The sequence below is a fragment of the Balaenoptera acutorostrata genome, chromosome 14 (genome assembly GCF_949987535.1).
Source record: "Balaenoptera acutorostrata chromosome 14, mBalAcu1.1, whole genome shotgun sequence".
NCBI classification, from domain to species: Eukaryota; Metazoa; Chordata; class Mammalia; order Artiodactyla; family Balaenopteridae; genus Balaenoptera; species Balaenoptera acutorostrata.
Window position 1 is genome coordinate 84,441,056 of NC_080077.1, and position 25,253 is coordinate 84,466,308.

General features: G+C 35.0%; 1 protein-coding gene across 40 annotated transcripts in view; it reads right to left on the reverse strand.

The window, feature by feature from the left end:
- The window catches only part of RIMS1 (regulating synaptic membrane exocytosis 1), a 465,974-nt gene that overhangs the window by 148,405 nt on the left and 292,316 nt on the right, over window positions 1-25,253 (reverse strand). For all 40 annotated transcript variants that reach the window (XM_057527863.1, XM_057527869.1, XM_007166655.3 and 37 more), the window contains 10 exons: window positions 17,178-17,245; window positions 16,476-16,586; window positions 14,779-14,878; window positions 10,695-10,818; window positions 6,977-7,023; window positions 4,977-5,089; window positions 2,980-3,110; window positions 2,231-2,402; window positions 1,953-2,106; window positions 742-813 (listed from right to left, as the gene is read on the reverse strand). In XM_057527863.1, coding sequence (XP_057383846.1) covers window positions 742-813; window positions 1,953-2,106; window positions 2,231-2,402; window positions 2,980-3,110; window positions 4,977-5,089; window positions 6,977-7,023; window positions 10,695-10,818; window positions 14,779-14,878; window positions 16,476-16,586; window positions 17,178-17,245 — 1,092 coding nt within the window. The remainder of the gene's footprint in view (window positions 1-741; window positions 814-1,952; window positions 2,107-2,230; window positions 2,403-2,979; window positions 3,111-4,976; window positions 5,090-6,976; window positions 7,024-10,694; window positions 10,819-14,778; window positions 14,879-16,475; window positions 16,587-17,177; window positions 17,246-25,253) is intronic.

Sequence of the window (25,253 nt, forward strand, 5' to 3'; positions counted from 1 at the left end):
TCATGTCTTCTTATTTGAATATCTCCCTACTCTTCATTAGTAAATAAAGGGAACAGGATTAGTGCCAAGAAAATACGTCTTCACTACTTGGTTTGACTCACTTTCTGACTAGACTCAGATGAGAAACACAGATTCGAACTGCACAGTGTCACAAAGATTTTACTAATTTATACAATGACAAAAAGACATTGACTTCAAACGAATATTGAATCTTTCTAAAGCATTTCCTTATTTTAAAACATACAGACACATTCTAGGTATAATCAGTGCTGAGCATTTCACAAAAGCGTTAAAAGCTAAGCCATGCCACGTGCAACTTAAAACCCTGCCATGCACCTGTCTCAGTATATTCCATGGAAGGCTACATTATTTTCAGAAACGGAGGAAGCGAAGTCATAGACATACAGCATAAAACACAGGAGAATGGAAGCTTTATTAAAAAATTAACTCTATCCTTTCAAGAGTCATATTTTCACTTCTGCTCGGAGCATTGTGAAATGATGATTTTAACTTCGTTAGCTTCTAAGGGGGACCCTGACTAATTTAAGTGGGGATGTTAATGAGTAGTTTACTAGTCCATCTCAAACTTTCTTAATAATTTGGAAGACAAGTCACCATGGAATAGTATAATCCAGACTCCCCCGTGCTCTACATCTCCAATATGGGACCCAAGGAGGTCTGGAAGCTGGCAGGAAAGCAAGCACGGAAGCACAGTGACGCCGGCCACGCTCCCTCACGCACCTGGAGGAACCACTCCAAGGGCATCATCAACCTCATAGTCTGATATGTCACTGTCACCGATTCGCTGGGACCCTGCACGACAGGAAGGGAAACAGGTACCTCTGTGTCCGCTCGGGTCAGGAAACGTGGAGGACATGGTCACATTTTTTTTTTAAAGCTGATTACATTATTACTAAATACTTTCACTTTTGGTGAAGTAGAGTTGATGTACGATGTCTCAGGTGTACAGCAAAGTGATTCAGTTATACATATACATACTACAAAGTTAATGCAGAGCTGATGCTTAACAAAAATATTTGTTATCCAAGGATCACATATTCTCAGCATCCTTGTAATCACTGAAGACACAGAGAAGGAAGGGGATTTCATCGAAGAGTATTTTGACTCTTCAAATTATTTTTAATTAAGGTCTATAGCAAAGTGTGTACTGTTTTCTACCCAATTATGCGCCCTCCTCTGCAGTTCAGGGAGGATGGGGCTGAGTGGAAAGGTTCAAAGAGAACTTTCTTGGCTGGAACTCTACTGAGTTCATATTATTGAAAGGGCATCAGGGCCTTTTATAAAATATTTATGTTTAGCCCTCAAAATTAGCCATCATACTGCATGAAACATTAATTTTGAGGAAATGATTGATCAGAGAAGCACTAACATGAAGTATTTAATTATATGAGGAAAACAATTTGGTTCCAGATTACCAAAATGAGGCTTCTAAGTTTCATCTGTTCAGTAAGAGATTTTGTCATTAATTCAAAAATTAATGAGTAAGTACAGAAAAAAATGTTTTCCCCAATCACCAGATGAACAACAGCAAACCAACTTTACAATGCTTTTGAAAAATTGTTTCTTACAAATAATAATACTAAAAATATCCAGGAATTATACGGTTATTAAGATGTTCTGTGTAGCAAACCACCAATAATGACAAAAATTACCCCATCAGTCAACCAATGAACAACTTCTTCAGGACTGGGCAAAGAATTATATTTGACAGTTTTTAAGCTTTCAGATGTGGAATTACTCCACTATATTGTATATATTACTTTCATTGGGAAAATGCAGAAAATGGTTTTGCCAAGTCTCTTTATATAGATGACTGATTTTTCAATATTTCGATCTCTAATGAACATTTGAAAAAGCACCTTGAATGTTCATCTCGGATTCGATCATAACGACACAATTACTTCTGGTAACTGAAAAGAGCCTTAACCTACTTTGCAGCTTTTTGCTGGCGTTCTCCCCATGGACGTGTCGCCGTGGCATGAAGGGTGATGGCTGAGGCAGAGGTAGTGAGGATTCATCGTGAGTCTGAAGTTTATACCAATGCGGCTCATCATCTAGAAGCGCCGTCTCCAACTCTATGAGGATCTGAAAGGGCAGCTCTCAGGTTAGATCAAGCGCTGTTCCCCAGATATAATAAAAGCAGCCATAATAATGCACATCACGGAAGCCTCGTGAGGCGTCTGACCCGGATCTTCAGGACACCCCTCACCTCTCCAAGGAATTCACTCTCCTCTTCTTGCACCCTGGGCTGGTCCCACACGGTTATTTCCAACATCCGTTCTCTGAAATCTCTACGATGCACATGTGAATACACAAAAGTCTGGTTCCATTTTGGTTCTAGTACTTTCTTTACTGTTTTGGTTCGCCTTTTACTCTTATCACTGAAAAATAAGTATGTTTTGTCAATGAAAAAGCAAACGCAAGTATATGCTGCCACCTACTGTAGTTACATGCAGTGCTGGTCTTGGGATGTTTACTCTCTTTAATTCATAACTTTTAATATCCAAGTCTGAAAAGATTCTCGAGTTTAATAAGATTCTACTTTTAACTACAATGTAGGCAGTAGTTACGATTATAGAAACGCATACACAAAGGTACATTCTAAATGATGTAGCTGTCGAAGACTAACAGATGTGGAAACAAGGGAATGGACAATTTTAAAACTGGCAGATTATTTTAAAGAAACACAAGGCTTGAGGGAATTTTTTTAGGGCTAATATAGTTTATTCCCTCATAGAGAAGTATATATTACATTTTAAAGCTATATCACAGGTGTATGCATATGTGCAAATTCACCAAAATATATATATATATATAAAGTATGTGGAACTTTGGGTATGTCAATTCTACCTCGATAAAGCTTTAAAACATATATGAAACTGTATCCCAAGAGAGGAAACTCTACTTTTTTCTAATTAGCAAAGATGTTTGCATACTTTTTCTAAAATTATTGCATACCTTCTATCTGGAAGAAAATACATTTTTACATAGGGATTCCTGGGACGCCCATCTACTCTTGGGGGTAGATCTGTTGCTTGCAGAACGTTTACAATCAGCTGATGGCCCACTTTGTCATACCACAGCTTCACCTAAGAGCAATGGAGAAAGAAATGAGCATTTGTAAAAATCATGAGGTATTGTAATTTCACAAAAAATACTAAAATTATTTTCGAAGAAGGAAATTTCAAATTGCAAAATGCAACTGAATTATAGATATTATTTCTGCAAAGAATACCAACTTGAAAGCATAACCCCTTTAGAACTTGACTTTTCACGCATTTTAAGTGTGACTTACAAGAGGCAGGCCTGCAGTGTTGATTTATAGTCTCTTATATCATGCGATGGAATAAAACTAACGATAAAGTTTTTAGAAAAGACTAAGGGAAGGGGGGGATATTGAAATAATTATCCTTGTTTTTAAATGCTGAATGCAAGTGTTTGGTGATTATACGTATCTTAATAATGATTATAGCCTGACTAAATGCATTCTGCAGTGCCAACCGTAGTTGAAATAAAATGTTTGATGTTGGGAACAATATATGCAAGTAACTCGGAAGACATCAGGAAACGCATTTACTGTATGCCTCTGTACACCAGGTACTGCTGTTTTCTGGTATTTTTTTCTTATTTAATTTTTATAATTAAGCTATTACAGATAAATTTTCATGAGAGAAGGGGAAAGGAACAAAGGAAGGTACAATGCATAAATGATGCCTTTAAACCAAGCGAAGGCCAAATGGTATTTCTCCTAAGATACAAGATACCTGAATAACAAAAAGCAGGAAAGTGGCACCCTGAAATATTACCTGCAAACTCCTAATGTAGTCAGTGCAGTACTTGTGCTGGCAGGGGACAATGTTAACTTTAATTTTTTTTTTTTTAATTTAGAAGTTAGTTTTGGGCTTAGGGTTAAATAAGAACTATGATCATGGGTTGTTTAATAGGTATAGATCAGAATACATTTGAGTCATTAGAACAGAATAAGCTAATTTAACATGGGAGTAGTAAGGGGTAGATTAAGAATTCAAACCCGGATCTGTATCAATCCATACCTCTGTTCCTAATTAATACCAGAGGTGTGTTTTTCATAAACCTGAAATAGGTGGAGTGTATGAGAGATTCCCACACACACTGAAATAAAAAAGACGGCAGGGCAGATAAAATAGCACAGGGACTAGACAAAGATCTTTAACCTACTAGAAATAGAAGCTAAAACCAGGAAGGGTTTCAAAAATCACAGCAAGCTTACAGTTACCTTCTTTGTTTAATTAAAACTAAGAGAAGAGCAGCAAAAACAGACTATAGAAATTCACACATTACCAAAGTAGCAAATGATCAACTACTTACAGAACAATGTGAAGCAAGATTTTCTTTTAGTTATTAATACAAATGTCCTGTATTCTACCATAATCTGAAGAAATGTAGCTTTTCCTAATAATTAGCGAAGTTTTCTTTACTCCAGCTTTTCCCAGATCACATATAAAACAACAGTGAAGAAAACTGTAGCTTTTTCACACTAATATCAGCAATCAAGAGTTTCATCAAATGTCTTAAGAAGTTAAAAAAATATCTTAAATTTAAGTTCCTCAAGATCCAGGCTCATGAGGTTGTTAAGTAAACAGAACATGACTCTCTAGGTCTATTACACCTAACCAACTACTTACCTTAGAAACTTTTATACAGCACACAAAAAATAATTGATACTTTATTATCTTATGTTATCATTTATCATTTACTGTTCAGAACATCTGGCACACTGTAGACATTCAATAAATATTTCCAGATATATGAGTAAAGGACCAATCTAATAAATTAATGAAAATTGATGAAGTAGATTATGCTGTTAAATGACTCTGACTGTATCACAGCCTTCAAAGAAAGCCACACATTTTAAAGACAGACTCAGAACAGGGAGCTTATACTAATGGTCTCCAACATGTACCAAAGACACATACAGAAAGTTGTCCTGGTAAGACTTGTGGTGCATCTTTGAGAGCTCCAGGGCTTGTTGGAGAAATTACAGAAATGGAAGGCCTTTCCATCTTCTGAGATTCAAAGGAACTAGAACCTAAAATGAGAAAAAAAAAATCAAGTACTTTTTAGTAACATATTTGTAACCTATGTGTGGAGAATACATATTTTTCATGAAATGTTAAATGCATCTGTTACTGGTATAAAACCATAATTCAATGGCATCCATAAGAGTAGGACCTACTTTCAGTGGGATAGTCCTAGAAAGTTATCATCGTGCTTTCTTTGGTTAATTGTCTATTTTAAAGGTATTTAAAGTGATAGAATCAAATACTGTATTTATTTGCTCCACTCTGTAAGTATTGACCTTCTGCGTTTCTAGAGGGTATTGGCCTGTGTATGCTCTTGTACAGCCTTGCATACAGTTAAAGGTTTCATGCTATCAGTGATAAGAAAGATGGTATCCGTTGTGTTAATTATCTTAGGATCATCTATGATGAACTGTCCTCACTGAAATTAAAATGAATGCACATATCATATAATTTATGAGCTGCGTCTAAGCCTAGATAGAATTCATCACTGTTTTAAAATACGATTTACATCTCTTTTGATTTTGATCTTACAGACCAATCTCCTGTCTGAGGATACTGTCTAGTGATTCATGCGTGGTGGAGGTAGGCTGGCTCCCCACTCAGGCCCTCAGTGAGGCTCTTCTCCCCCCTTTTAAAATGAAAGTCCTCTCTTCCCGGGTCACTGATAAAGTGTCCACAACCAGCAATATGGATGTCTGTAGAATGCTATTACTCCAGCAAGTATAACCTTGAACCTACAGCTATTCAAAACTTAGCTTCATTGAGAAAACACTATTTATAGACCATTTCCCAAGAGTATGTCATCCACATTTTTTTCCATACATGCAAATTATGTTTAAATTAAATCAGCGTCATTCTGTACCTTCTGAAGACTTTTAACTATACGAAACAGTGCTATAAAATTCTTTGTTACTATGTCTTTTTTATGAAGTAGTCTCAGGATAATTTTCTTCTTGGGTCTCAGTACAATGCCACTGTTGCTTCTAATAGTCAGTATGTTTCTAATATTATACCAGTTTTTTTTTTAAAATAACATCAACACTATAAATTATGCAGTTGGTTCCATTTCCCTCTTTATATTAGAAAACTCAAAACCAAATCTGGGCTCATGTCTAGCAGGTATGCAGAATATGATGCTATGCATTTGATTTACTAACCTAATCTCCACTTCCTTGTTTATCCCATCTATATATTTTCTACCTTCTTATAACCATCACTTGTTTTCCCCTTAAATCACCTTGTATTTTCTATTCCTATAAGCTGGGTTACATAATAACACTTGGTAAGCAAGCCCAAGTATAATTAATTTAATGCCCATCCAATGCAAAGTAAACATTCGAGTCACTTCCACATTTGTCCTTGGAAACGTCATCACACACATCGTCATCTTCTTTCATCTGGAATCCCTTTAATGCCCATGTAGATAACTCAGCCCTCTAGCCACAGTCCCCTGGCCCTTCATTTCCACTGAAATTCCCCTCTCCTCCACCCACTCACTTCCATGATCATATCTGACACCGTTACGCTGTATTAAAATTATTTATGTGCCCGTTTCCTTCACTGCTCGTGACACTGAGCCAATTTCCAATCAACCTGAATAATCCAGTATCACAATGCATTTTCATGTACAGCAAATAGAACTGTTACTGGTATATTAATTTTGCTCTGTGCATCCTGACTGCTATGATGCAGGTTATTGCCAATAAAGACTTTTGAACTTTTGATAGACACACACACACACACACACACACACACACACACACACACACACACACACAAGAGTAGAAAGAGAAAAATCTTAAAGCAGAACTCCTTTGGGTTTCCCAAGACTGCCACGATTGCCAACTCATTTACATCAAATAACTACAGGAGACAGTAAATCTTATACTCACTGGACTCCAGGGGAGGATGGGAGCTCTCCGGAATCCGTGGAATGTCACTAAAAGAAACAGGGTATGGTGAAAATCCCATTAGCTAAGCCACCCTGTCTGAGACAATCACAGCCACACTTTATCTCAGTGGTGTGGAAAACCCTTTTGGGTCTTTACAGGTGTGGAAATGGACGGGAGTTACCATAAAGGCAATTTCTAATGTGCATGAATGTCAAACACCACACACACACAAAAAAAACCGCAGGAAAAATAAGTTTTTATATATTTAATAGCAAAACACTTTAACATGACAACAATCAGAATAATATTGTGGCTAAAATCACCACAATATTTTTACTACCAAAACAGCAGGTTTTGGAAATAAAAAATGTCAAAGGCAATATTTTATTTCAGTTCTAGAAAATCAAAATGACACATATTTTACAAATCAGTAATATGCTTTACAAACACATCTGAAAGAGTTTACTGAATGAAAGGGATGGAAACATCTCTTGATAATAAAATAATATGGTGAATATCATGGGCAAAGTTAAAAAATGAAAAGGATGGATTGCTTTGGAAATTAAAAATGGTTCAAGCTTGCAACAGAAAAGCCAAAATATTTTATATATGTGAATATATAATTAATATACACATATATAACCCTATACAGAGATTCATATTTCTATGCTGAAGTTAGCTAAATATATGGCCATTTACTAGATGATTAGAAAGTGACTTGTGAGAACACCCACTCCTGACACACTCACAAATTGTTCTGAATAAATATTTAATATGACCTCGGCTTCACCCATTTTCCACTGTGGGCTTAGAACCCTGGACCAGCTTAGTTTGGAAATTATACTGTATTAAACTATTTAACCTCTGTTTTCCAAGATATTTTAGCATCAATTTAAGGAGATTAACAATATGCAAATATTAACAGACAAATTAAAGCAGACTGGAGTTAGCTAGTCCCAATAAAATTATCAGAATATTATTTAAGAATTTCTAACCACTTACCTTGTGAACTAACTTCACTTTGATTTTCTTTGCACTTTTGGGGAGAATTGAAACAAAACTCATTTTCTGCTTGATGATTTTCCTGACTCTTCACTCTTCATTTTCACTTTTTTGTGCAAAGTAATTCTCCTAACCACCTACAATTTATACTTCTTACAAATGACAATTCATCCTGTGTTGTGTATTTTTTTTTTTTTTTTTAATTGTATAGCTACTTTATTTATTTATTTATTTATTTTTGGCTGTGTTGGGTCTTCGGTTCGTGCGAGGGCTTTCTCCAGTTGCGGCAAGCGGGGGCCACTCTTCATCGCGGTGCGGGGACCGCTCTTCATCGCGGTGCGCGGGCCTTTCACTATCGCGGCCCCTCCCGTTGCGGGGCACAGGCTCCAGACGCGCAGGCTCAGCAGTTGTGGCTCACGGGCCCAGCTGCTCCGCGGCATGTGGGATCTTCCCAGACCAGGGCTCGAACCCGTGTCCCCTGCATTAGCAGGCAGATTCTCAACCACTGCGCCACCAGGGAAGCCCCTGTTGTGTATTTTATAAATACGTTTTATTATATATTTATGTACAACTAATAATTCGTATGAAATATATATTTTATGTAATAATTAGACTAATTTTCAATACCTAAGACACAAGAAACCAACTATTTATCTTCTGCTACCTTCTCCTGAATTCATCGAGGCAAATAAAATTCAATTCTTAAAAATCTAGAAATGATATTTTTTTAGATAGTACAACTTCTTTGAAAATCAGCCTCAAAGTCAGTTGTGAAAATTAAATTTGGAACTCCAAAACCAGATACAAACTTTGATGAATTTTATGTGTCTGTGACAGAAGAATTGTGGAGAAGTTGTAAAAAAAAATTTTTAAGTGATTTTGAACTAAAAAATATTTAATGTTAATTGCTACAGTAATATTTTAATGCATAAATGTCCACTTGACATTTACACAAACCTTCTTATATTGTTCTGCTCACAAACAAGGTGGTAAAATAGTTTTAATAACAATTATAAGCATAAAGGTAGGTTGGCAAAAGTGGGCAGTATCTTAAGACAGCTGATGTCTGTTGGACCATGATGGTCAATGTGCATGTAAGTTACAATTGGAATGCTTCTTGGAATCTCTATCCCACCAAACTATGAATAAACATCTGCTTTCTGCTTTAAATTAATTACACAACTACATTAAACATAATTATTAAATATAGCTGGAATTATTCTTCCAAGATTCTAATCATTTCCCTATTAACTGGAAAGTTGATGCCAGATTTGATTTTTATTTAAATATAAGCTTTGGATTCCCATATTCCTTTGAATTCCACAATCCATGACAGTGTAGGTGTGGCTATGCAAATAATACTTTCAAAATTAATTTTGCACAATAGTAAACATAATGAAAATGTTATTCCAGTCTACTTTAATTGTCTGTTAGTTTTTTTATTTTTAAGTCATCATGAATCAATGGTGTTTTAGCTGATTACTTTTAAAACCACTATATATTTGAAAGTATTTGGCAATGTGCACAATGCTTGATTTTAAATTTTGTTTTTTTATACTTTTGATTCATTTTCCAATTTACTTACCTCTTTTCCAGCCTCACATTTACCTCAGCACTAAAACACATCATGTAAAACTAGCATAAATTATATAGTGTCACTATTTTTAATAAATCTGCATGGAAATGTACAATACTTCTGCAAATGCCTTCAATATTTACTCTTAATAATCACCACTTAAAGTTGGTTATAAGTTTGCCTTTATTTTAGAGTTTTGTATATATATTTTTCTTTGGAATATATGATCATACAGTTTCAGTTCTTTGAGAATTAGGATAATTATATTTTCTGGTATGTTTTGCATTGACATATATTCATGAGAACAACAAAAATTTAAGGTTACTACTCTTCCAGCATAAAAAGTCTTGAATTAATGGCTCTATAATATTTTAGAGAATACAAAAAAGGGAATAATTTCCAAAAATATACTCAAACATTAAGCCAACTATAATGAGACAGTTCAAAATGCCTTCCAAAAAATTACAGACAGGCAAAATGAATGTTCTGGACTCTGTGGATTTGTTGAGAAAATCTACCAATATGGGAACTCTATATACAGATAGAGAAAGTATTCCATTGGCTGTAGATAATTAAATTATGCTGAATACTGGAGTTTCAAAAATATCATACCAATTCTTATGGCCAATTAAAATGTTTAAATATTTCAAACTTGCTTGATTTTAAATAAAATTTGGAACTACCCATGGGTAAAAGATATAGAAAAAATATTCCATTCTTAGTAGAATAAAAAAAGTTCATGTAGACGTATGAAATGATTACTATTTTAAATATCACAAGAAGATGAGTTTGTTAGTGACTCCCTTTAAGGAAATACTATAATAATTTAGAATTAATAAAAATAAATAGTTCTACCATTAAAATAAAATATTTTTACTTTATAGCCCACTTCTGAAAAATACATATCAATACTTTCTGATACTAAAATTGTTAAATTGTGGAGCTTCTAAAATGTAGTGAAGAAAATTCAGTATTCAAGTTTAAAAATTCAGAGATTTAAAAAATCTAAAATGTATGCCCATATTTGAAGAAAAAACTATCCATGTTAACATGTACTGTATGAATGTATAAACTTCTTTTAAAAACCCTGCTAATACATGTAATTTACTAAACTTAAGAAGTAAGTTTTTTTAGCCTTACCCAATAGGCCTTGAAACAATAATTTCAACTTGAGGTTCTGATTTTGATTCTAAAATAATGTTGTAAACTTCTTCATTTGTAGCTCCCGGCAGGGGTTTACCATTCCATTCTAGAACTTCATCCCCTTGAATTTAAAAAAAAGGGTATTTTTTTACCTTATATATTCTGTTTATTTTTCTTATCTTTTCTTGTTTTTTTTTAACAAAGAAATGCAAAACATATACAAATAATTTAATTGTCTAGGCTCTGCTCTCGAAAGCAAATTGATTGCCATATAATGGTAGCTAGATGGTTCTTCTAGACACTTTTTTCTTCTTTTTTTTTTTCTTTTTCTTTTTCTTTCCCCAATAGAATATTACTGGTCACTGGAAACAGCACAATACAAACTACCTTTATCTTTTGAGAAATACCAGAAATCATATAAAAATCATCTCATGCTATGGGATGGAATTAGCACAGCTCATTTGGAAACATTAAAAAATAATAATTAGCAGCATGCCCTCCATATAATAAATGTAGGCGGCTCTATACATGAAAGATTATTAAACGCTGCATAAATCCTGCTTTACTTTTAGTAGAAATAGCAATTAACACTTGTTAGCATGAATTTTCCAACTCTAAGTCATGCTCCATTGCCTTCTCCAGATGCACAACAGAATAAAAATGCATGAAAGGATTTGAATTCATACCCAGAGGGTAACGCGAGGAGCTATATGGCAAGTTACAAAGCAAGCAGATGTAAAACTGTTGCATGACAGTTAACCCACTTCCAGATGTTCATAACACACACGTTCTATACATAATACATATTGTGAGCATTAAAGTAAAATTAGAAAATATGTTTAAAGTAATAAAACTATAGTGCTTATTAGGTTGTTAGATAACTGAAGAGTCATCAAGGAGAGTACTACGATGTGAAAATATACGGGCAAACAACCTGTTAACTAGAATTTTCACCAAAGACCATTTGGGAAAAATTATTTATTTTCATAAATATTTAGAGCAGTTTTAGGTCTCAAATGCCTCTGCCCAGTATCCTTCAATTGACAATGGAGCCTCAGCTGAAATATCCCAGCCTCAGTGATACTTTGGAGTGCCTTAGTTTCTTTATATGTTTCTGCTTATTTTGTTGTTCTCAGTGCCTATAACACTTTAGTAGCAAAGGAAATATGTGGCGAACTAATGGATCAATATCATCATTGTACATTTTAAAGCTAACAATAAATATGGAATTGTTTAGTTTTTAGCTATGCCTTTAAAAAAAGTAGAAAAGTTTTGTTTTGCTAGGATTATTTAAAATAATCCTCCCCCCCCCCAAGTGTTTGCTTACTCAGAAGTAAAAAAGCAAATATTTGAAAAGCATATAATGCTGCTTTGGTATGAGAAAAGAGTATGGCTAGTACTAGTAGTTAAATCACTTCTGATCGTTTGATCTAAGATGTTACCTAGCAGTTTTTCAAAAAGGCAACAAATACACTTCACTATATTAAAAAATAATAATACAAATTTAACATATATTTGGAGTCTTTTAAATTTATTGACCAAGAAGAGAAATAAGTTTACAGCACGTGAATGTATACATGTATGTGTGTGTACGAAAAAATATTTTCTAAAACAATACTTACCCTGATATTTTCTATTCTATTATGTTCTTTTTTTTTTTTCTAAATAATGGATGCAACCCATTACATCAACTTTGCTACCCAGTAATGTGCTGCAATCAACATTTTTCAAAAGCACTGCACTATAAAATTCTTCTGTTTATAGCCAGCAACCTGGAAGCATAACTTTCAATATCAAATTAACTTAATGCATGTATTTATTTATTTACAAATCAAGAACTCCTGAACTAGACGGTGGTCTCCTTAACAATATTTATTTATATCTGAGTCCTCTTTTCAGGCAGGGATGTAGATTATAAGCATACAAAGATAAAAGAGACTTTCTCCTGTCCTTAAATTTGGTGGAGGAGAAATAACAGAAATGAATACCTTTAAACAAATGTTACATGCAATGATAGGAATTCATCTGAGGAACAGAGGGAGTGCCAGGGAGGAAGTCATTAGTTACTGCTCAGGGGAGATGTCAGGAAACACTTGAGAACTAAAGCAACGTTACGTGAGCTTTGAAGGATGGCGAGGACTTCAACAGGCAGATCACAAGAGCAGCAAAGCCACCAAGGACACGAGAGGCACTGGCCAGGTCCTGGAGGTGGAAACAGCTGCCTGGGTGGACCACCATGGCTGGGGATGAGACGACTGGTAAGGAGGTGGCTGGAAGTTGGGGGCAAACTACAGAGCTTTGACCTGAGTAAATGGTGCCTGAGAGACACTGAAGGGTCTTAATAAGGAGAGTGTCAGTGTCAAGTTTGTGGTCTGATCATTATGTCAAGCAGTGGGGCAGGGCGCGGACTTAAGGGAACAGCAGTAGAGAAAGCTACAGCCAGACTGCAAATGCTGAACAAAGGTCACGCTAATAAAAAAAAAAACAACTGTACTTTTACAGGTCAATGCTGTTTATATGCAAACAGAAGGAAAGTAGTTCCTAAATAATAATGTAAATCAAACAGGATATATTATCTAATTTTTAAAAATACGTTTTTCAGTTACATCAATTGCTTCAAGTGAAAAGTACACTTATATGTTTTATAGTTATTTAAGTGGAGCTTCTGACATTTTAAAGTTTCTCAGACTCTAGGCACATAAGGGTGTTAAGTGAAATTAATCACTACAAGGGATATATAATATAGAAAAACCCCTTCACTGACTTTCTTAAGAAATTGTCTATTAAAACACAGAAAAAACCCAAAAGACATCATGCTTATAATCTGATCTGCAAGTTCAGATTTCTGTAGCTAAAGGTATTTTACACTTGAGTAGACAACAAGGGACTCATACTTTTCAAGGCTTCTTTTCAAGCCATTAAACAAGCAAAGACTCAGGTTATTGACACAGTCACTCTTGATTGAGTTGTTTTCTTATGGAATCATAACTAGTCCCCGATAAGAAACAATAGTGTACAGTACACATCTTCAAAGCTGTGTGTATAGCAGATGGAGAAAAGTCCCTCATTTGGGTTTTCTCCGCATACGATACCTGGAGAGCACGTCTCTATTGAAGAAAAAATCTAAATGATTTTGAACTGATACCCTGATAATCAACTACAACAAAAATGTCCTTAACAGTCATAGAATATTTTTATAAAGGTCTTAATAATTATAACCTTATGGTATAAAAACTGAAAACACAGTCTAGAAACGTTCTCTTTCCATGTGCTACGGGGTTATTAATCCGCACTTCGACAGGTCAGCCTACTCTGTTTTCTCTGTAATTGTCTGGCAAATGGGTAAGCAGACACTCTCACCAAAAGATTTCTACTAAACTCTGAAGTACAGCAAACTGGAGACAGTATGTTAATATGATTTTCACTAAAATGAAAAAAAACCAGTTTATCGAAAATAAATTTTAAAGTATGTTGCTACTAAGTATGGCATGTTTCAATATATTAAATGATTTTATTATGTCATATTAAAGTTACAAAGTAACATAATGTAAATTTCCAAATACCAAGAAGTAGCACATCTGCATGAATACAATATAGGTCACATTTAAATTAACAAATAATATATTACATAATCTGTGTAAGAAATGTGATTATGATTACATTTTATTAAAATCACTGGTACTGAATAAATGTTTGGGGACCACTATGAAGAACTTTAATAATTACTATGGCTTATAAAATAAAGGACTAAACAGTGATACTATTTTTTGCACAGGCTAAACCATTTTGGATTTTTGTAGCGACATTAGAAAGCCATCTACAAAAATTAGTAATCCTTCAGCATTCTGCGTCTATTTATTTTTACATAAATAATAAGATTCCTACTCATTTTCTCCGAACTGCCATTGAGGTATAGTTACCTATTTTTACAATTAGTTAAGTATCCGTATCAGGAAACAAATCTGTATGCATGCATTAAAATTAGTTATTTACTTAATGGACTTAGGTATAACTTACCCAAAACTGAAAACCACCATGCACAGAGCACACATTACTTAACTGTTTAAAAGTGAAACTTTACCTGCTCTCAAGTGTCCGACTACATCTGCGAGGCTACCCTTCTTTACTTTGGTGATGAAGGCACCGAGGCGTCCTAAGTCAGTCATTTTCCCTCCAACAACCTGGGTAATTATAAATGTGTAAGTTCCCAACGCTCACACTGAGACAGAAGTTTCTCTGTTTGAGGAATTAATCCTACAGCTTTTGTGAGGTGTTTAGCATTGGGTGCAGGAACCAGAATGAAGTGCGATCCATTTGCGGTCAAAGGAGCCTGCAGCATAGTAATGAGGAGAACGCACCACCTCATTACACGTGCGAGGAGGTATCCTAAGGAAGTGTATGTACTGGTTCCTCACACCAACCTCACGCAGAAGGGCGCCAGGGACAACGCACTCCCAGAAGACGAGGTCTCCCCGCTCTCACCATCAGACAGCAGGTGTTTGACACAGTTGACTAATTGGGGTTTATTTTTTCTTGACCCTCTAAATTCACTTGAATTTCTACACTCAGATCGTGTCCCATTGTGACGTGAGATGTTGATCTCTTTTGTATATTTTTAGGAGAATGTAGAAGACTAAGACGAAGACTGGGGATTTAAACCGAGAACAGGTCACTTTGGGGAAGCAGTTCCACCACGGTCCAGAGTAATAGCCTAAGTTTATCTCAGCTCCTGACCACCTGAATGACCTCTTCATCTGAAATATCAATACATATAGGATCCAATCTAACTCTCCAAGTCTGAGTTATATCACTGAATAATTAACATTCTCACCTGGATTTTCCTCCATAGCTAAAATTAAACACATCTGAAAGTTTCTAAGTTTAATTTCTCCCAGTGCAGGGGCTCAATGTGTATAATTAAAAATGGGAGGGATAATGTCAAAAGTTGAGGTTGATCCATATTCTTAGGGTCACGCCCAGTAGTGGAGGTGATCAGAATTATTTCATAGCAAGAGAAACTAATGATATAATCAATAAGGTGACATTAACTGAATAACAAATTTTTAGTTGGATTAATAGTTGATGGTTTTGAAGAGGTTAAACTATCACTCAACTATAATACAATCTCTTGGTAAATAATAATTTTAAAGCAACATCTTTAAATGTTTAAGTTTACGGAAGCAAATGAAACCACGTGACAACACTCATACACATGCACACACATAATAAAACAAAATGTATATATATGTTTCTTCTTACCGAAATTACATCTTTGTAATTTATTAGTTTTTTAAAGATTATATCTGTTAGAAGTCAGCTAATATTTGTAAAAGATACATTTTATTCTTTTGGTATTACCATAAATTTTATTGCACTTAGGAAACAATCTCTTTAATGATGTTTGGTGTTGTTTGTCAGGATATAATAAAATGATAATGTCCACGTTATTTAACTTTACTACTTTCCATTAAAACCATTTTAATGTAAACATTGTCCTTGAACTTTATATTCCGAGAAAAATTCTTTCGTTTTCCTATATTTTATTGCAGCTTCCTAAGACATCTGTATGCCATTTTAGCAAAATGATTTTAAACTATTACCCCGATAAAAGTACTAAGTATACCATAAGACATCAATATATTAACAAGGTATATTCACTAGAAGAACTTTATTTTGAAGAGGAGGAGAAGATACTTAAAAATCATTGTCAGAAACTTTGCCGAATGTAGCCCACACTGTAATTCAGCCTTTAAGAACATTATAAACCAGCATACTTACTTTCAGACCCAGTAATGCACCTGATTCTTTGGGCATCGTTGTTCTCTTGTTAAGAATAACGCGTCCAATTAATCGGTCCCCCTCTTTAGATGGCTGCCACGTTACAGGATGCTATTAAAACGTGAACAGAGTTATAAAAGATAAACCAGCTGTTTTCGTTCCTACAGACACATAGTTATTGGTTGTAGCATGGTGCGATTTCCTCATTTAAGGACACTCTGAGGGAGTTCTTTATTCTGGTGGGCTCTATCCTTGACTTATAACAATTTTCTTTTAGTGCTATATTTTATTTGCAATAGGTACTTACTATACTAAATTGTTCTAAAAGTAGTCAGTGACTAAGTACATCTCTAAAATACGGTTCTGAAATGAAATGAATTGAAATTTTAAAATATATCTGCTCACCTAAATCAAATCGATTCTATATTTTTAGTTGTCGTTAATATGGACATCATTAACCAAATAATATCTCATCTACCTATAGCCGTTATTTAACACTTGCTGTTAGTTACTTTAAAATTGGTTATTATTCAGTGATCCTGTTTTTTCCTTCAAAACTGTCCTGTCAAATGAAATCAATACTTACTCTCATAAAATGCAAAATGGAGCAGAATAAGATTACTATCTATCACGTATCAGCAAAGGATAACGAACAGCACACATAGTCCCTGAACTCCCAGATCTCCCTCCCAGAATGCTTACTGAGCTAATAGGTGATGTTTCCCGGCTATGCCACGTGGCGGGATCCAGCCAGTAATAATCCAAGTCACCTGCACAGTAGGAAGAGAATGAAAAGTGTAATGGCTTTCACGCGGAGAAGGAATACTTTACACGCAACTTCTTCAATCTGTAAAGTAAAGGGTTATGAATATCGTAATCTCGAGTGTGTACATCTCAGGATGACACACACCTGCACTGCACAGGCTGTGACCCGAATGCCTGGAATGAATGTGTGCTACAGATGCACGTCATACAAGCGGAGGGTTATCTTTTACTCTCGGTCCAGAAACACATAAAAAGTACAGACAGATCTAGGTTATTCCACCCCCCTCCCCTCAGAGGACTACCCATGCCAAGGCACAGACTGTCATTAGTGATGTTGGTGAAAATTGTATTCACTGAACTAAGTATTAAAATTGAGTGCCTCCCCTTCAACTCTTGTGAACTTCATCATATCTTTCAAAATTATTCTCTGGTCTCTACAACTGGACACACGTTTTTTTAGGACATGGTGTTGAAAGTTAAATATCCAGAATAACTTTCAGCAAAAGGGTACATACAAATGACAAAGTATTCACTTTTACTAAAGTCATAAAAAAGACTTGAAAAAATCCTAACTTTGTAAACATGAACTTAGGAACCTTTATTTTGATTTTTTTGGCTTCTAAATATAATGTGAAAGAAAGTGTTTGAGAAGAAAAAAAAGAAAAAAAAATAATGGAAAGCAGCAGTGCTGTGAGTATTTGCATAGGCAGAAAGGCCAGAGTGGGTAACCATATGAGAATAAATGACCTTTTACATTTTAAAGATCAGATTAAATCAATGAAAAATTTTCTTCAAAGAGAAAAATATTAGGAGAGTGAGTAAAGCATGTCAGCTAACAGTGAGATGTCCAGCTCACTGTTAGGAAAATATGTTTTGGATGCTGTCTGTGAAGGTTATAAATAAAGAATTTAATGTAGATGACAGGCATGGCAAATTCAGGCACCATAAAAGAAATATCATAGAAAATGAAAAAAAAAAGTTTAAAATCTTCAGGCACAAAAAAAATTCATATACTTCAATTTCTTAGTAGAATGACATATATCTTACAATAAGTACTAAAATGCTCTTCAAATATGGCATGTAGATAACAGCAGTATATTCTATGAAACTACATTCTGTTAAAATTTACTCCATATGGAGTTCATATCCTTCTCATAATCATATACTTTAAAAGGTATACATGGCTTGGCGACTATAGATTTCTAATAATCTGGACCACCTTAGTTAATGGGATATAAGGAAAGTTGTAAAAGGGCAGGTTTTTTTCCTCCTTTATTTTTACTGTTTGTGAAACTTCACGTGCTTATTTTTAAAGTTGCTTTGCCTTTAGTATTAAGGCACCATTCCTCTTGAAAGAAAAACTATTTATAATAAAATTAAAATTACTACTCAGTAGTAGCTACCAATATTATTCAAAAGACTGTTGCAATTCATAAGGCTTTCCCCCTAAAATTTCACAAACCTAGTAATAAGGCTGATGACTTATGAAATGTTGATTCATTGTGAAATACTGTGACAAATTAATAGACCCACTGAGATATTTGTGGGGCTTGAAGATGAAAAATTAGTCATTAAGGTGGAAGCTGCTTTGAGAAGTCTTTAAGGTTTAAAGAAATAACAAACATCCTTCCTATTTTAAAGGCTTCAAGGAACCAGTTCATTGTGTCTTGAAGGAACTGACTTAGATCTTAGAAACTGGACTCCTTGGGGTCCTTATCTGGCTCATCTTCCAGCTCCCCGTAGGGGGTCCAACCTTGTTTCACTCACCTTTTCCTGAGAAAATCTAGATATTGGTATCTGATGAATGTTTGCTGGGCAAAAAGGGCTCCTTATATGCAAAGAGCTGAAAGGCGATGTTTCCAGTACAATTCGATAATGATACTGAGCACACTTGACTATGAAAAGACTGCTTTCAGGCAGTGGTTTTCTATCATCTGTAAGCTGTGTAGGATGATGATCGTGAATGGAGAGTCTAATTGAACTGGCTTAAGATGGGAGATACATATGTATATATACAGCTTGCCAGGCCATTCAGGGGTTCAGTCAGAACTAATTCTTACATTAGTGCTCATATGAATGGAACCGATTTTGCAGCTTTAAAGATTCTGTTTTTCAGTTTTGGAAATCTACTAAAAATGACTAATAAATGTAAATCTAAAAGAGACATTAAGTATTTCAGCATACACTAAGAGTTGCATATATTTTAGTACACAATTACTCTTCCCTCACTTTCTGAACCATTTCTGACAGCTTTCTTAGCACTAATTTCATCATCACCCATTAAAATATAACATTTTTGCTTAAAGATTTACAAAAAATACATTCTAAAATCTAAATATGTGGTTTTAAACTATATGTGTTTCTTCTTTCCATGTATTATTAAATTGTAAAGATATTATTGACTTTTTAAGTACTCTAATTTGTCTTTATAAGACACATTTCTCTATTATTAATAGAAGTGACACTCAACAAAACTCTCCCCCTAAAATATTCAGACTCTAGTATTTCATTAATATAAATCATTTTCCTTGATTACTTTCCTAATAGGTGATTAAAGATATTGGTTGCCAGGTGGCATAGCTACAAAATGATAAATGCATGGTATTTGCTTATGAAATTGATGCAAAAGCATTTTGCTTCTAATGCTCAATACAACTGTAAAGGAATAAATTTACTATTGTCATTAATTTAAATCCAGGAAATAGATGCTTCTGTCAACTGAAATGGCAAGTTCATAAATATCCAGGTCCACTGAAGTGTTATAATTTGAGCATTATTTTTTTGTGAAAACATGGAAAACAGACTTTTATCCTATTCCTTGTGAAAAAGCAGGTTAATTACACTTCATAAGTAAGCAGACAGCTTTCACTGCACAAATAAAAGTCGGCTAAGGACACATGAGCTTTCTGTAAAGAGAACTACCTTTTCCTAAACCCAGGTCATTATGGTAAGAGTATGGTAACAATGCATAAGCATGCATCTCTATGAGTTAAATCTTTGTACCTCGTGATAGCTAATGGCAAAGCACAGTGGATTCCAATAAGACCAATAGAAGGCAGTGAACAAAAATACCTTCTAAATAATACAGATGCATGGTTGAGTGTGTATGGGTATATTAAAACTGTCAGGAGAGAACCATAACTAATTTCACACATTAAATACCTATTTCACAGTTTACATAGCAGCTACCGTTGACCAAGTGGAATGCCCCTCTAAGGTGCAAGTAGTAAAGGAAAGGTTATCGACACCAAAGCCTTGAAGCATTAGAAAATCTGGACTTCTCCATCACCAGAAAACATATATAATGTATTTTGTATACACTATATACATATAATACATATACATATATAATATACATATATATATTTATATACATATATAATGTATAACGTCATCATAATGATGATAAAAGATGGGACTCAAGCCAATTCCAAGATCAACTCACAGTAACTCTGAACAACTTCTAATACATATCCATAATTTTGCTACTTCTCATCTCAAAAAATCAGTTGTTCTTCCTACATAGAACAGATTGCCACCATTCAAGACAATTATAAAAATCATGGACCAAAAATCAGAAGAATTGTCCTTCCCAGAGTTTTCGTACACCTCTTTAAATTTTTACTCTTATATTTTTGTTTATAATCTACAGCAGGATATATGTTGAGACTCAATAAAATTAGATGAATCCTAGGGTACTCTATTACAGCACAACACTAGACAAATTAAAATATTGGGCAAAAACATGTGTATTGTATGTCTATATACCGTGCATATGCAAAAGCCAACTCAGTTCTAAGAACGAGGTTTTAATTTGAGACAAAATTGGGTATTTTTAACACTGTGTACCATGATCAGCACACAAGTTAACAAATATTGCTTTGGTTATAATATGATAAAAAACATCCACTTTAATCCATTTTAATACTGTACAAGGACATTTTCATAAACAGGAAATAAAATGTGAAGTCTAAGAACTGAGATAAAAATCTTAACTTCTGATTCATATAACGAAAATGCCATTTTGAATAGTTTCCTCATATTTTAGAAGTTCCTTTTAGAGAGTTCTATGCCTGCAAAGGGCAAGTATATTCACTCCTACCCTGAAATTATATACAATAATGGAGCTAACTGTGAAATCAGTCAGCAATAATTTTCTATACAGCAGAGCCCCAGAAAGCCTAAATTTACCAAAGTGTATTTAACAGTCAGGGATAAGAAACAAATATTATTTAATAGGACTTAGTATCCAGGCATTAAAGTAAAATGGGAACATGTATGTGTTAAATTTAATCATTAACCACATAATCTGTGAAGTAATAAATACTATGTGTACGGATGCAAAATCAGTAACTTGTCATTCACAATCGAATTCCTGTCAGTCTAAGTTCCTAGTATAGAAAAGTTTTGGTCCTCAAGTATTTTTTGGTGATTTCATTCAGAATCTACACCAATGTCCACTCCACAATTTGATGGCAAATGCTGTGTAATTAAGTAGCAGATTTGTGTCCCCTGAACGCAAGGCCTGAGGCAGGGCTGGTGGCATCTCCAAACTCGTGGCCTTCAAGCAAAAACCTTTTCAATAATTCTAAGGAACTGAAATAATTCTAAGGAACACCAGTTTCTGGTGTTGGCCCAGGTCACACATACCAACTGTCATTCCTTGGAAGAATTACATTGTCTCCAGCTTTTAGGGATTGGTTAAAAGTAGCTGTTCTCCAAATGCACCTTACAAGTTTCACTTTCAAAATCCTCATTTGTTCACAATGTGCTCTGTTTCTATCATAGAACCAATAATACTACCGTCTCTCTCTCTTTGGTTTATTAATTTGACAGTTCAAGTAAATGCATCAACTCTTAGTTATTAAGTTAATGAGGTGTCAAAGATGTTTGCTTTCAGAAATTATTTATATTGAATAGAACCTCCAGAGTTGAATTATCTCTAGAGAAAGATTAAATATTTGCTTGAGGACCTGTGATGCTGTCTCTTGTGATTTATAATCTTAGGGCACAGGCAAGAAGGCTGGTAGATGATCTGGGAAAGGAGAATTTTGTAAGCATATTTGGTAGAGGTGGTTATATGTATTGTTTGGTGAATCTGAGAGCTAATTTTGGGAATGTCAACCCGACCACCACACAATTCTACAAAGCAGTTATGTGCAACTCAGAATCAACACTTCTGGCTGAATTCTGAGCTCCATCGTATCAATTAATCCCTCAACTTTGGAGATAATAACTTCTATAGCATCCCACTGTTCTTTCGAGGGTAGGATGAGATAATGCACGTGAAATGCTATATAAACTGTAAAGCACCCCAGAAATGCCAGCGGCCATTGGAGTGTAAAAATATACACTGAAAAGTATTTCCAATGATAACACTGATAAGCGTTTCTGTCGATGCTAACATCATGTAATAATACTTTTTCTGCCCCACAGTTTACTTTTTTGAAACCTTGACTAGTCAGAGAACCTCCCTATATTTTCATTTCTCTGTTAACAGTGTCATCTAACCTAATATTTAAAATTATGTCGTTTCTATAAAACATATAAAAACCAGCTGCGGTGTAAAAAGAGCACTGCACTGGAAGCTAGAAACTTGTGAGTCTCACCCTAACCCTGCCGTATCAGGGGCATTATCGTGATACCGTCTCTTCGTTTCTATAATCCTTGTCCTTTTCTATAAAATGGGGATGATGCCACTTCCTCACAAAAGTTCCACGAGGCTTAAATGAGATATGCCAGTTTTGTAAACTGTAAAGGACTTTAGAAATAGACTGTATTGTCTAATTACGTAATCGAGATTAGGAATAAGAAATCACAGTGTTAGAGATCAGACTGATAGTTAGATAGCAATCATAGCTAAAATACAAGTAGTATCAGTAATCTTTCCACTGGACGACTCGAAATGGGCTCAGAAGAATGTTAAAGTCACTCTGTTTATAAAAATTATTAATTGGCCTGGTCTACAACAGATGCTCAAGTGCTCAGAAGAAAGGAGTATTTCTTTAACCCTGATTGTTACAGGGTGAGAAAAGGAGCCATCACACACAGAAACAGCAGCGGGAATCTTCCTGTTAATTTCCACAAAGCCAGTGGGAGCCCAGGGGATTGAGGAAATGGTTACCTTTTTAGTGAGGTTGTCTATACATTGAGATGTATACAGATTACCCTAACCCCAAATATCTGAAGTAATTAATTTGACCAGGTTGTGCAATGTATCCTTCATCTGAAAATAAGCATTTTGTCATTTCTTCTTTATATGATCATATTTTCATGTGAGAAAATAAAACGCTTTTGGTGTATAAGCAACATATTTGTGACTGAAATCTTCCATATCACGAAAAAAGTAGGCTATTTTATCTCTTCATATTTTTTCTCTGATGACTCAAAGATATCCCTTAAAATGTTTTTTGAAACCAGCCTGTATTATCTTAAAATTATTTCATACAGACATTAGTTATGGAATATATTTTAATATTTATATTAAAATAGGTTTAATATAGGTTAAACTTATAGGTTATAAGATTCCTAACTTTCTAATATTCCCTTTTTTTAGCTTATATTCCTAACAAAATAATCTACATCACAACAAGATTGATGGTTTTAAGAAAAAAACCTGTAAATTTAAATCTGTAACAGGGTCGCTCTGGATGCTGGGGCTTCGGGAAAGCACAGAAAATTTTGTGGATTTACTTTAAATGGGCTAAAAGACATGGAGAAATAAAAAGCTATTTCAGAGAGTAAACAGTTTGATTTTCCTAGTTTTAAAGGTCACATAAATTTATATTTTTGAGACTATGTGAAGTTTCAGGGTTCAGAAATACTCCCACAGCAGTGATGTCTGTGTCCCTTACCTCCACATAGACCCGATGCCACAGGCTTCCAAGGAAGTCAGTAAATTCAAATTTCTGAAAGTTCTGAGCAACACAAACAGAAAACACACACACACACACCGCTTTGTGCCCTAGGATAATAAAATAAGGATGCTTATGGTCTTCAGGAAATCTAGAGCAGACTGTATTTATTACCCATGTTACATAACAATACAAATGTACCTAAAGAAAGGTCTGAGGTCACTGATGACAGCGCAAAAGGATGTGCACGGAGAATAGTTTCGAGAAAAATAAATTTCATGCGTAAACATGGTTTGAGGCCCCATGACTGAGCCTTTCTTCCCCAGAATCTACACATAGAAAGCGTAGCGAAGCACCCTTGGGGGCAGATCCCCAAATTCACAATCTTAGGGACCCTGCTTCCCTTTTCCTGGCACCAGGACCCTTCATGGCGGGGGGGAGGTTACTGCCTATAGGAGGGAGGTGTCCCTGCCACTTTGCAACTGACCAGGCTTCCTCTGTGACACTGAGCACTCCATTCACGGGCAGACCAGCTGTCACGTGCAAAGTCTCGGAACAACCAGCCAGGAAACCCTGTGGAAAAAACCGGGGTTTATTTGTTTTCATCGTCTGGGGACTGGGTGTTACCCGAAGGTTTCAGAAGCTGTAGCGCTGGGTGAGGTCACAGCACAGACATTACAAGAAAGAACCCTGCATGCAAATATCTCTGATCAAGGAAAACGCGAGTCTTTATCCAGACCTCATGCCCAGGCAGCCCTAGCAAAACAGTATTCACTGCAATAATCCTGACTGTCCAATCAATTTCCACCTGCCTTTACGTCCCAGAGACAGAAAATTAGGGAGATCAATACACTATCCTGGTTTTAATGATATAAAAGAAACATACTCAAATGATGACAAAGATGAATTTTGAGGGTATACAGAACAAAACGGAAGTTCTTTTGATACTGCTTACCATTTAAAAATATATTGTGAAGTTATATGCAAAGCAGAAATAGAGACACAGATGTAGAGAACAAACTTATGGATACCAAGGTGGGAAGGAGGGGTGGGATGAACTGGGAGATTGGGACTGACACATACCCACTACTATGTATACAATAGATAACTAACGAGAACCTACTGCATAGCACAGGGAACTTATTCTACTCAATGATCT